We start from the raw sequence: 14,540 nt of genomic DNA, 5'->3' as shown, positions 1-14,540 counted from the left end.
TTCTCCCAAGAGGTTTACATGAAAACAAAGCTTTGTATCTCTCTGTGCCCCTTGAGCAAGGGGTCCAGGTTGGAGATGATGTTTTTATATTTCCAGAAGCATATCAATGCCAATATTTTAGCACCCAGACAGGGTGTTTCTATCAGCATCTGAGCATTTACAGTTAGGTAATTGGAAGGCCTGGTCTAGTGTTCTCTGCGATGTTTTCATATATGGCAAATTCTGAAGTAAATGTTCTGGTTTGATGGCACACCGGGACAAGACTGGAAACAATTTATCCCAGGATTTATCCTGATGCTGTTACTGCTAACTCATTTGCCTCCCATGAAATGGTTTGTGCTTGGCCTTTCCATGTATTTTCCATTCCCTTTGTCTTCTTACTACCCACACTTCAGGCCTCCTGTGTCTGCTTCTGGACATGACTCTGGATATTTATCAGTGAAAATCTCTGACCAGACTACTGGTAGAGAGAATTACCCCTAATATCCCTTCTCCAATGTCCTCTCAAAGCATTTGATTTTAAGGGACCAAGATAGGAAGACAACAGTAACAAAATCAAACAAGCCAGCCTTAGCAGTTAACATTTTGTAGGATGGTGTGTTACAAGGAAATGCCCTAGTAACACAGAATCTGATTTTCGCTAATTTAATAGTTTTCTTGTGTGTTCTTTTTTTTCTCTAGGTACACAATGCTAGTGATCTGCTGATTAAACCCCTGGAAACTTTTCGGAAGGAGCAAATAGGCTTCACCAAGGTACATTTTCTCCTCACGCATAAAATATATACTTTTTACAGCAATTTAATAGTTGTTCAGCATTCATTTTTAAGTCTTTTGTGGTGAGAAGGGATTGTCTCTGTAAGAAACCTCATAATCAAAAAAAAAAGAGAGAAAATTAATTGGCTTCTGGCTGTGCTTCCAACTAGCTTTGTATCTGTGGATGAGATACTTCTCTTGGGGCTTCAGGTTCTCCATCTGGCAAATGAGGAGCTTGATAATAAATAACTATTATTTAAGGCCTACTTACTACATACTGAGCACTGGGCCAGATGCTTTACATTCATTCTCTAATCCCAACAATCCTGTGAGGTTCTGGCGTTATCAGCAGATACATCTGAAGGACTAGATTTTAGGACCCATTTACAAATGAGCCCTGAGGTTTGGACAAGGTAAAGGACATGACCACAGCTATATAGTTAGTTAAGTGACAGGAGCCAGGATTTATTTATTTATTCTTTTAAAGATTTTATTTATTTATTTTTAGACAGAGGGGAAGGGAGGAAGTGAGGGTGAGAAACATCAGTGTCTGATTGCCTCTCATGTGTCCCCTACTGGGGACCTGGCCAGTGACCCAGGCATGGGAATTGAACCAGTGACCTTTCATTTTGCAAGTCGGCACTCAGTCCACTGAGCCACACCAGCTAGTGTTTTGTTCTTTCCTACAATGTTAGGTAATAGCTTCTGAATTGCTATGAGATGATTGGCTTCCCAAGCATGGAATTATGGGCCAGATGATTTCACAGGTGTTGTGTCCATTAGAGGGTTTCCCCCCACTCAGGGGAAGCTGTTCAGGTGTGACTCCTAACTAACTTTCTACTTTACCCAGAACAGTTTCCCTTGAATTTGTTTCCTGTGGTAGATTTTTGGGGCAATATTTCTTTTAAAGGAGGAGTCTGTTGGTTAAAAAAATTACAAACCACCATTTTATGCAAAAACATGATAGCTGTCCTTTTCTAATGTAATAGGTAGGATATGTCTCTTAACCTGTCTATGGCAGTTTGCATATTTATGCAATTAGATGACATTGGTCTTCTGGTTTTCTTTTAATTTTAATGTGTAATCTGCAGTTTCATCAGACTGCTTGCATTTTACCACCATTAAGCATTTTAAAAATGGTGCTTAGATTTTGCATTTTGAAATTTTAAATGATATATAATCCACATACACATATAATTAAATGAAAATCATATAATAGGATGTGTGGAAAAGCTCACCAGTCTTCATCTTTCTATACTCCTCACAGGCATTCATTTTTCATTTTTATTATCATTTTTAACAATTTTCATTTTTATTATCTTGGCAATTTCATATATTTGAAAAATATGCTTATGGCTATTTCTTGGTTTATCAACTTCAGAAATTATTTTTTCATGCTATGAATACAGAACATCATTGCTCACACCTTCCTCTTTCCCTCTTCCAATTTTTGATGATTATAATATTTTTTCCATTATTCTATTGCTTTCCTCATTACTTTAAATACTATACTTAAACCCTTATCTCTTATGCTGTCAGCTTTGGACTATAGCTTTGCAAGATGAAGGTATTAGCACCTCTGTCTTTCTTTACTGCTTTTTAACCCTCAACTCTCATTAGTCACATCCTCATTTGTCACTGTTAGCATTGATGACATTCCTTTTCTAGCCTGGAACCTTAGTTAAGTATTCTTGGCAGTTATTATTAGGCACATTTTATAGTGGCAAAAGCAAGTGGGATTTGAACTCAGGTTTCTCGGCTCCAAGCCTATGTATTTTGACGTTTCTTGAGAGCTTGTTTGGAGGTTCTAGCAGGGGAGCGCAGCTACTCGTATACCCTTGACCGAAGACCGGTCCTCTCCTCTAGTTGGGAAGGTCGTCCTCTTTGACCGAGCGTGCAGCTTCGGGAGGGACACACATGGATTGGTGAGGGAGGAAGGGGACACCTGCCTAGCCAGCCAGATCAGCCAAATCAACCCTGGCGATCAATGGGGTGACAGATGTCGCAGCCAGATTGCCCTCACATCCTTGACGACGTTTCTTATATTGGGTTCATGTAAGTATTTATTTCTGTGACTAGGATAGGTCAAGGATGATCCCCTTCTTTATCCCTTTCTTCTGATTTCTTGTCTGCTGGCTTTAGAATTCTTTGCCCACTTACACTAAACTCCTGTTGGTTAACTCCTTCTCTCCCTCTCATATCTCTAAAGTTCTAGCACATGCACAGTTTGTGGGTCCTCCCCCATGTATATATTTTAGCTCTCAATTAGTAGAACCCTTTCCACCACTACTTCCCTTCTCACCACCATGTGACCCCCCCAAGGTCAAGGGAGGACAAATAAGGCTCAGTCCATCTCGTTTCATAATGGGTCTTTCTTCCTGCAGTGCAGAATGCTGGGCCATCCACTGGAGGCTGCAGAATAAAGACTCAGTCATCCCCCTTAGACACATGACAGGGAGAGCATTTGTACTCTTTGATTCATATTTTTGAGGTCTTGTCAGAATTGCCCACAGTATGATGTTTTCAGTTCCCTTTCAAGGATGCCCTTGCCAGAGAGGAACCGCTGCTGAATTGAGCCTTTGTGTAGTCTCTGGTGGGACCAGGGCCAAACTGTCTAACACATCTGAGGATGTATTTAGCCCATTTTTTGGAGAGTTGGAGCTGTTGTGGAAGCTATGATAGTGTGTTCTCACCCAAGAAGGCCTTGGCAGCAAGACACAGGATTGTCAGGCTTGTTGATGTTTCTCCTCTGGGAACAGAGATTATAGAAAGAAGTTTAGGAAAAGCACCTGCTCTGGAGGTAGATGGGGCTGAAAACAATACAGAAGATGGAACAAGCCACAACCCTGATAGGGTAGACGCAGCCCAAGGTATCAGTGTGCCCTGCAATCCAAAGGCCAGTACATGCCCTGGGAGAGGGGAAAATGCTACAGGAGCTAAACTAGGGACAGTATTCCTTAAGTGATTTCCAAGCCAACAGCAAATATTTTACAAGCCTAATAATAGTAATTACTGCTTACTAGGTACTTGCTCTGTGTTATCATGGCTAAGCATTATTATCCATATCCTACTGATGAGAAAGTCAAGACACACAATGATCAAATAACTGTCCAGTAACACATACGTGATATATAATATCAGGTTGTTAACAGAAGTGAGTTTCATCCAGATTTTTGTTACTCTAGGAACTGTGCACTTCCCACTGCACCACACTTTGAACTTAGCTTCGTGGGGATGCTATGGAAGGCTCGAAAAGAAAAGATGAATGAGGCCTATTAAGGACTGAGTGGGTGAATGCATTGCGATGTGTTTGTATTACTTTACAGCCATGAGATGAGTGAACTAGAGCTGCTGTTTACCATGAGATGGATGAAGCTAACAAATCCAGGGCTAGGCAAAAGTAGGTTAATAATAAGTAATACAGTAGTCAGTAAAAGGAAAATAATACAAGAATAAATTGTTTTGCATACTCACAACTGTAAACCTACTTTTGCCCTGCCCTGTATAAGATTGAGGGGAAAAACAGTCCTAAAAGCAGTAGTACCTACTGTATGAGCCATTTCTATAAAGTTCAAAAACAGGTAAAACTAAGTGATGGTGTTAGAAGCCAGGATAGCGGTTACGCCAACGTGGGGGTGTTCGTGACAAAAACAGGCACGAGAGAGCCTTTAAGAATGTTGTTAATGTTTCGTTTTTTTGATTTGAGTGCTGATTACACAAGTATGTTCAGCTGTGAATATTTATTCAGCTTTGTGCAGAGTATTTTCTATAATATCTCATAATTTTTAAACATTCAAAAAAGAACATTGATATTTCTTTTTTATAAAAGATTTTATTTATTTACCTTTAGAGGGGAAGGGAAGGAGAGAGGGAGAGAAATATCAATGTATGGTTGTCTCTCGTGCGCCCCCTGCTGGGAACTGGCCTATAACCGAGGCATGTGCCCTGACTGGGACTTGAACCGCGATACTCTGGTTCGCAGGCCCGTGCCCAATCCACTGAGCTACACCAGCCAGGGAACATTGATATTTCTTCATCGCATGTCTTCCATTGAAATTCTGGTGTGTATGTCCATGTAAGGGAAGCACTATGGTTCATCCTCCTCATAATCTTCACATGTGGACCTTCCTCTACTGTTAGGCTTTTGCTGCCTTTCCCCACAGAGGTAATTTCCCTAATCAATACTTAGTGTTGTTCTACATAGTGCAGTTGTTAATCTGCGGACTCTGGATCCAGATGATGACCTGGGTCTGCATCCCAGCTCTTCAGCATCCAGGTGTTGAAGAGTTTCGGCAAGTCGCTTCACTTCTGTGGGTCTTAGCTTCCTTATGTATATTGAACAATAGTACCTACCTTATAGAGTTGTTGTGAGCAGTGAAAAGTGTTACTATAGAATATTTAGGACAGTGTCTGACACGGAGTAAACATACTGTGCTATTACTGCTTTTCACATCTATAAAAAAGGACAAATTCTTCATGTATTCTTTTTGTACCTTGGCTTTTTTCCACTCAAAATTATAGACAGGGTGGGTAAGAGTAGGTTTACAGTGTTCATATGGAAAACAATACAATGATTAATAAGTAATGATACAAGAATAAGCTGTATTCACCTACTTACAACTGTAAACCTACTTTTGCCCACCCTTATCTATGATGTCCAGCCTGTGTTCATATATTTAACTGGAGTTCTTTCATTTTTATTGCTACACAGTATTCCATTGTGAAAATATATCATGATTTCTTTAAGCATTCTCTTGTTGATTCATGAGCCAGTTGCTTCCATTTTATGCTAGTACAAGCAGTTCTCCTATAAAACCGGAGTACATGTCTTCTTGTGCACATTTGAAACTTTATAACCAAGAAATAGAATGTCTGCATTGTAGGGCATGCACATCTTTATGAGATATATTGCCAACGTGATCTCCAAGTGGTTGTGCCAATTGATGTCGTCACTTGCGGTACAAAAATGTTTTTATTCCACATCCAGGGCAAAATAAGCTGATTCAGGAAGACACAAGGGAATTCAGTTCAGCAAATATGTCTTTACTCTGTATACAGAACACAAATCTACTCTCTTGCAAACATAGGCTGATGTGATTATGTTATTGATCAGATCCTTTTACAAGGTAGTCTATCCCTAAAAATAGAAAAGCGGCTGCATTTAGTTTGGAAAGTAGAGAGTTAAAAGCCAGTGTCATCCCCACTGTTAATGGTATAGAATGGATCCTGCCTCGGGAGGAGGTCACGTCTGTTTTCTAGCTCCCTTGCCATCCCTCACTACAGCAGAAGGGAATTGCATCATTGAACAGAAAGATACAAAAGTTCTTTTCTCCCTTCTGCAATGAAAATGAGGCTGTTATCTGCTCCTGTCCTCCACCTCATTGTCCTTTCTGTGTGAAGTACTGTAGGGTGTATTTGTAATTACAAGGGTGACCTTGCTGAAATGAGCCAGACTAAAGTAAGCTTGTAACCCCGTTCTGATAGCAGCTGGCCACAAAGTCACCTCTGTAGAGGGTAGGTGATGCTGCATGTGTCCCCTCAAATTGGATTGTAATTTGTGGATTCTGCTTCTTTTTTTAAAGAAATGTCAAATGTTCTGTATCTGAGTTGTCCACTAAGTAGCGTGTAGCCACACGAGGCTAGTGCACAATTGAAATGTGTTTAGTGTGACTGAGGAATTGAATTTTAAAGATTATTTAATTAGAATTACTTTAAATTTAATAGCTACCTGTGGTTAGTGGCTACCATTTAGGTCTTATCAACTTAAAAATATTTTGTTGATAGAGTAGATAAAACAGCTATGGTACATTTATACAATGGAGTACTACTTGGCCATAAAAATGAAGAAAATTTTATTCTTTGTGACAGCATGGGTGGATCTGGAGAACACTATGCTAAGTGAAATAAGCCAGTCAGAGAAAGGCAAATGGAATATGATTTCACTTGTATGTGGAATCTAATGAACAAACTGAACTAACAAACAGAATAGGGACAGATTCATAGATAGAGAGCAGGCTGACAGCTCTGGGGGGAAGAATAGGGGCATGGTGGAAGGATTGAGCAAAAAAGAAAAAGAACTGAAAAAAATTTGTCTATACAAGAAGGTACGGGAACTAACAGTAGTTCAGTACTTACTATACATTGGAGCCTATACTGAATTTAATTCTCACAGTACCCTGTGAGAAGATATTATTCATGTTTTATAGGTGAAAAAACCAAGGATCAGAGGAGGTAAGAACTGTCTATGGTTACACAGGTTACAAAAATAGCAGGGCCATGATTTAAATTCAGGTCTGTCTGGTCTCTCCAGTTTCAAAAGCTAATCCCTTTGTTCTGTATGGTATGGGTATAATTTTCTTCCTGCTCCTTGACTCCCACTATAAACTAGACAAGTATAAAATTAAATGCCTTCTAACATAGGTAATTGCAGACTCTTAACTGTTAATTTGCATGAACAAATGGGTTGGTTGAAGCTTCAGTATATTAAAACTTAAGGGCTAGTATGATGCTGAGGAGGGACAAAGTGGCCAGGGACAAAGTGACTGAGTCAGTAAGTTGGGCTTTTTGTTAACTTGCAGCCACAAATCATTCATATATCAGGTAGACTTCATTCAAGTTTTTAAAAAAGTTCAGCCCCTTGAAAAATGTCAAGTGAATGAGAAGACAAGCCATAGTTTGGGAGAAAACATTTGCAACATGCATGTCTGATAAAGGACCAGGATCCAAAATATACAAAGAACTTTTTTTAAATTTTATTTTTTAGTTACCATTTAGATTCAATATTGTTTTATATTAGTTTCAGGTGTACAGGATAGAGGTTACACAGTCATTTACTTTATGAAGTGATCACCCCTGATGTTTTCAGTACTTACATGGCACCATATATAATTATTACAATATTATTGACTCTATTTCCTGTGTTGTACTTTATATCCCTGTGACTATTTTATAACTACCAATTTGTACTTCTTAATCCCCTTATCTTTTTCACTCAGTACCTGAACCCCCCTCCTCTCTGGCAACCATCTGTTTGTTCTCTGTATCTATGAGTCTGTTTCAATTTTGTTTGTTCATTTATTTTGTTCATTAGATTCCATATGTAAGTGACATAATATGGTATTTGTCTTTCTCTGACCGAATTTCTTCACTTAGCATAATACCCTCTAGGTCCATCCATACTGTTGCAAATGGTCATATTTCATTCTTTTTTATGGTCAAGTAATATTCCATTGCATATATGTGCCACAACTTTACAAAGAACTCTTAATACTCAACAGTGAAAAAGCAAACAACTGGCTTAAAAGGTGGGTTAAAGACCTTAACAGATACCTCACCAAAGAAAATATACAAATTGCAAATAATCATATGAAAAGGTGTTTCACATCATATGTTATTAGGGAAGGGCAAAGTAAAATAACAGTGAGATACCACTACACACTTATTGGAAGGGTATAATCCAGAACACCAACACCAAATGCCAGTGAGCATGAGGGGCATCAGGAACTCTCATTCAGTGGTGATGGGAATGCCAAGTGGTACAGCCACTTTGGAAGACAGTTTGCCAGTTTCTTAGGAAACTATGTATACTCTTACCATGTGATCCAGCAGTGGTAGTCCTTGGTATTTACCCAAAGGAGTTGAAATCTTATGTCCATACAAAATGCTCAACATGGATGTTTTTATCAGCTTTCTTCATAATTGCTGAAACTCAGAAGCAACCAGGATGATGTTCTTTTTAATTTATTTTTTATTGATTATGCTGTTACAGTTGTTCTATTCCCCCCCTTCATTCCCCTCCACCCTATCCCCCCGTCCCCACCATTACCCCCCTTTAGTTTATGACCATGTGTCTCAAGTTCTTTAGATTCTATATTTCCCATGCTATTCTTGCCCCCCCATCTATTTTCTATCTACTGTCTATGCTACTTATTTTCTGTACCTTCTCCCCCCTTCTCCTCCTCCCACTCCCCTGTTGCTAACCCTCCATGTTATCTTCATTTCTATGGTTCTGCTCCAGATCTAGCTGTCCTCTTAGTTTGCTTTTGTTTTAGGTGTGGTTGTTAATAACTCTGAGTTTGCTGTCCTTTCACTGTTCATATTTTTTATCTTCTTTTTCTTAGATAAGTACCTTTCACATTTCATATAATAAGGGCTTGGTGATGATGAAATCCTTGAACTTGACCTTATCTGAGAAGCACTTTATCTGCCCTTCCATTCTAAATGATAGCTTTGCTGGATAGAGCAATCTTGGTTGTAGGTCTTTAGATTTCATGACTTGGAATACTTCTTTCCAGCCCCTTCTTGCCTGTAAGGTCTCTTTTGAGAAATCCACTGACAGTCTGATGGGGACTCCTTTGTAGGTGACTGTCCCCTTATCTCTTGCTGCTTCTAGGATTCTCTCCTTTATTTTAATCTTGGCAAATGTAATGATGATGTGCCTTGGTGTGTTCCTTCTTGGGTCCAACTTCTTTGGGACTCTCTGAGCTTCCTGGATTTCCTGGAAGTCTATTTCCTTTGCGAGATTGGGGAAATTCTCCTTTATTATTTGTTCAAATAAGTTTTACACTGGTGGCTGTTTCTTTCCCCCTTCTGGTACCCCTATAATTCGGATGTTGGAGCATTTAAAGATGTCCTGGAGGTTCTTAAGATTCTCCTCATTTCTTTGAATTCTTGCTTCTTCACTCTTTTCTGTTTGGCCATTATTTGCTTTCTTCTGGTCCACTCCATTGATTTGAGTCCCAGTTTCCTTTTCATCGCCATTGGTTTCCTGTGCAATTCCATTCATTTCAGTTAGTTTCACCTTCATATGTTTCTCTAATTTGTGGCTATAATCAACCAGTTCTGTGAGGATCCTGATCACCGGTGTTTTAAACTGTGCGTCTGAGAGTTTTGCTATTTCTTCATCGCTTAGATTTATAGGCTCTGGGGCTTTGAGTTCTTCTTGAGCCATTTTTGGTCTTTTCGTGCCCTTTAAGTATGAGGAGCGGAGCCTTGGACTCCCAGGTCGCTGGGTTGTGACTCTGTATGTGGTGGCAGGGTCAGAGCGGGGAAATGGCGGCCCCCTCTGCTGTTTCTGGCAGCTGGGTGAAGAGCAGAGCCTTAGGTTGTTCACCGGGGAAGGGCCACTTAGGTCGCTGGATTATGACGCTGAATGTGGAGGCAGGGTTAGAGCGGGGAAATGGCGGCGCCCTCCACCGTTGCTTGCTGCTGGGGCTGCTGGCTCTCGTCCAATCGCCCACTCCCTCGCTGCTTGTCTATCCACAAACGAATGCACGACCAGTCAACCCGCAGCCCTGCTCCCTCACTGTTTCCCCCGATTGCTTGGTGTGTTGCCCACCAGGTCCAATCCTGCGCCTGGATTCCACACGCCTGAGTCCCTCTGACCGAGTTTTCCAGTGCTACCCTGCTCTGCCAGCTGCTGGTTTCGCCCCTCTTACCGGTCAGGCTGAAGAATTCGTTGTTATCAGACTTCCAAAAAGTTCAATTTTCTGTGTTCCGGCCGTGTTTTCTGTTGCCTCTAAACTTTAGTTGTCTCTAAACTTGGTTGTGTGAGGAAGCATGGCATTTCCACCTATGCCTCCATCTTGGCGGAAGTCCAGGATGTTCTTTAGTGATGAGTGAAACGTAAAGTGTGGTACACCCAGACAATGCCATACTATTCAGAACTGAAAAGAAATGAGCTATAAAGCCATGAACATCCACAGAGGAAACTTAAATGTATATTGCTAAGTGAAAGAAGTCAATCCAATGAAACTACAAACTGAATGATTTCAATTGCATGACATTTTGAAAAAGGAAAACCTGTGGAGACAGTAAAAAGAGCAGAGGTTGGTAAGGGAAGGAATGAATAGATACAGTACAGAGCTTTTGGCAGCAAAAATATTGTATATGATACCATAATGATGAATATAGGCATTATACATTTGTTCAAACCACTAGAATGTAAAAAACACTAGGAGTGAATTCCAGTGTAAAGTATGGACTTTGGCTGATTTTGATGTGTCAATGTCAATTAATCAATTGTAGCAAATGTACTGTTCTGGTGGGGGACATTGATACTGGGAGAGGCTCTTCCCGTGTGGGGGCAGGGCATATATGGGAACTCTCTACCTTGTATTTAATTTTGCTATGAACTACCCTTTGTGCAGGCGGAGTGATTCAGGACTATATTTGAGGAAGTCAAAACTGCCAAGACCAATGTAAAAGCAAATACTCTTGTTTTTCTTTTTCTACCCAGGAAATAGAGAGATTGGGCACATGGAACCTGGCACTGTGTCCTTCATTCTCAGTTCCGAGCAAACTAAATTAAAACTAAAGACATCTTAATCTATGCCTTCTCTCCCATGTCTAGGAGCGGAAAAAGAAATTTGAAAAGGATGGTGAGAGGTTTTATTCTTTGCTGGATCGGCACTTACATCTGTCTTCCAAAAAGAAAGAATCTCAGTTACAAGAGGTATGTTCAGAAGCGTGTCCCCATCTTTCCTTGCAAGCTATACCTTGGTAATAATGGTAGCTTCCTATTGCAAAGCTTTCCTCATACTGTGCCTCAACTGAGAGTCATGTATAATAGTCGCGTTTGCTGTTAGAACCATGGCCTGGCACTCACACACCATGAGTTCTCAAGCCAGCTTCTCTATGGTCTCATGGTATGACTGAATAAGATGTTCCTGTCTTCGTCTGAGTACCCGTCTGTCCAAGGAGGAGTGGTACTCTGTGATCTCCAGAATCTCACCCAGTTCTAAGTTTCTGATTCTAGATTCCACGAGGATAGAGTTGAATGTTTAAGTCCTTCACTGGGACTACAGCTTATATGGCACTTGTGTTGATTTCAGTTCAAAGAAGTCACTACTTGTTGAGTGCCTACTACAGGCCAGGCATATGCTGGATGCACCAGGACTACAGAGACAATAAATAAGGACAGCTCACCGTGAAGATCAGAATACATGACTCTTTCACGAGTAGAATTTTTTACATACTGTAACATGAATGTGTATGTGGTGCCCTTGTTGGGCTGGGAAAGTATTTGCAGGATAAACAACATTGAATGTGGAGGATTGCCTTTGTGGAAGAATGCTGCCTTCCAATTTGAGGCGGTCATTGAATAACAAGGAAACTGATGCACAGAGTGGAGAAATGGACCCTTCAAGTGGAGGGTAATCATCCCAAGGATGCAAAACATAGAGGATGATATTTGGGAAATAGTTTGACCAGAATTTGCATTGCTACTGGAGGGTAATGAAATACAAGTTAAGATCAAGTAAGTTGAGGCGGTACTGTGGAGTAATAGGGTCAGGAGTTTGTATTGAATTCTGTTGGCTCTGAGAGAATCAGTGAAGGCCTTTGGTTGTGCAAAGATTCCTTTAAACATTGTTTTTACTTATTTATTTTTAGGAAGAGATGGAGAAAGAGAGGGAGAGAAACATCAATGTATGGTTGCCTCTTGCATGCCCCCAACTGGGGACCTGGATCTGGCATGTGCCCTGCCTGGGAATTGAACCAGCAACCGTTTGGTTTGCAGGCCGGCACTCAATCCACTGAGCCACACTAGCCAGGGCTACTTCAGGAATCTTAAACTGGCTGGGGCTATAGGATGAATTATATTTGGAAGAGACTAGAAGCTGGAAACCAAGTTAGGAAACTATTAGTGATCCTAGGAGAGAGGGACTGAGTCAGAAGAGAAGCACTGGGGAAGGGAATGAAGGAATTAACTGATTAAGACTTTTTTAAATGGAAAACTGGATCTGTGTATTAGTTAGAAGATTCTGTAACATGGAGATATTGTAGATTCAGATATGAAAGGTGAACCCAATTGAGTAAGGTAATAGACACAAGCTGTGAATATTCTTAGAAATCATGTTGTCCGAGGTCACAGACATTTTGGCAAAGTTAAAGCTCATCTCCAGACACTTGATATAGTGAGTATCCATCACATCATGTGATGTGCTTCCAGATGATGAGTCAAGAGCCTCAGTGATGGATGGACTCAGTATTGAGACGGCAAAGGACTATTTGTTTCTCGTAAAGTGGAACTAAGTACTAATCTGGAGTCTTCTGCGATTTACTTTCACACAATTTGGTTTTCTTCCTTTTTCATCTATTCTGTGCCGAAGTTCCTATGTACAAAAGAGTTAACATAACAGTCCAGAGACCACTGTGCATCAAAATGTCTGCTTACAGGAATTGCTCTTGGCAGGTGTCTGGGAACTTGGCTGGTAAGCAGTTCCTACACAGATATAAGTTTCCCTAAACGGAAGTGACTCAGAGTGCCTAGCCTGCCTGTACAAACAATGTGCTTTATGATGAACACCTTCTTTTCTTCCGGGAGTCTGGCATTTGGTACACATCCAAGCAGAGGATGCCTGTGTACATCCCCCAGGAAAAACCCAGGACCTTCGGTCTCTAATGGGCTTCCTTGGTAGACAGCATTTCATGGGCTGTCCTAATCTCTTGCTGGAGGCATTGAGTTTGACCTGTGCGATCCTGGAAGCATGAACCTGGTTTCCTTTGGACTTCACCCCATGTATCTCTTTCCTTTGATGATTTTGTCTGTGTCCTTTCACTAAAATAAATCTTAGTCCTGAGTAGGACTGTATCCTGAGTCCTGTGAGTCATCCTAGGGAATTACCAAACCTGGGGGATTGGAACTCTGGACATTTGTCCGCACTTTAGTCGTTTTGAGGCAGATGCAATGAAAGCTTCTGGAGTGTTCCAGCAGTTTGATGCTGTCTATAGATGTCCCTGGTAACTTTCCTCGTGAGCAAGGATGTGGCCTTTGTACTTGTTCAGTCAGAAAAATGCTGGGGATCCTTGGATCAGCCACATTTAAAAAAAATATTAGGAGACTTTAGAGTGATTTTAGCTTTAAAATTACAATGGTAAGTATAGAGAGTTCCTCTACATTCTTACTACCCTATGTACAGTTTCCCCTATTATCGATTCATTTGAATTACATTTATTGGGATGACATTGATTAATAAAAATATATAAATTCCAAGTCACATTGCATTTATGTGGTCACCACCAGACTCTAATCTCCTTCTATCACCATATATTTTGACCCCCTTGCCACCCCCAGCCCATCCTGCTGTTAACCACCTTACTGTTTGTTGTCCATGTCTGTGAGTTTTGTCTTATTTATTTGTTGCTTTTAGTTTTATATCCCACATATGAGTGAGATCATATGGCTCTTCAGTTTTTCTGTCTGACTACATTTAGCATGACATTCTCAAGGTCCATCCATGTTGTTGCAAAGGCAGTGTTTTGGCTTATGGCTGAGTAGTATTCCACTGTATATTTGAACTACATCTTCTTTATCCAGTCATGTTGTTTCCATGTGTTGGCCATTGTGAATAATGCTGGAACAAACATAGGGGTGCATATATCTTTTCAAATAAATGTTGTCAAATTTTTCAGGTAGATAGATACCCAAAAGAAGGGTTACTGGGTCATATGGTAACTCTGTTCTTAATTTTTTGGGGTAGCTCCATCTGTCTTCCATAGGGGCTGTACCAGTTTACATTCCCACCAGCAGTGAATGAGGGTTCCTTTTCTCCACAACCTCTCCAACACTTGTTATCACCTGTCTTGTTGAGAATAGCCATTCTGACAGGTGTGAGGTGGTATCTCATTGTAGTTTTGATTTGCATTTCTCTATAGCTAGTGACCTTGAGCATCTTTTTTTTAGATTTTTTAAATAATTATGTTTTATTGATTATGCTATTATAGTTGTCCTGATTTTTCCCCTTTGCCCCCTTCCATCCAGCCTCCTCCACTCCCTCAGGCAATCC

The 14,540-nt window shown here is 40.5% G+C and overlaps 1 protein-coding gene across 6 annotated transcripts in view; it reads left to right on the top strand.

Moving 5' to 3' along the window:
- OPHN1 (oligophrenin 1) overlaps positions 1–14,540 on the top strand; it is a 271,254-nt gene that overhangs the window by 103,453 nt on the left and 153,261 nt on the right. For all 6 annotated transcript variants that reach the window (XM_053666516.1, XM_053666511.1, XM_053666513.1 and 3 more), the window contains exons 5-6: positions 682–753; positions 11,105–11,206. In XM_053666516.1, coding sequence (XP_053522491.1) covers positions 682–753; positions 11,105–11,206 — 174 coding nt within the window. The remainder of the gene's footprint in view (positions 1–681; positions 754–11,104; positions 11,207–14,540) is intronic.

The sequence above is a fragment of the Artibeus jamaicensis genome, unplaced genomic scaffold, assembly GCF_021234435.1.
Source record: "Artibeus jamaicensis isolate MK-2021 breed Jamaican fruit bat unplaced genomic scaffold, CSHL_Jam_final contig_457, whole genome shotgun sequence".
NCBI classification, from domain to species: Eukaryota; Metazoa; Chordata; class Mammalia; order Chiroptera; family Phyllostomidae; genus Artibeus; species Artibeus jamaicensis.
Note: the sequence above shows the minus strand (reverse complement) of the source record. Positions and strands in the feature narration are given on the sequence as shown.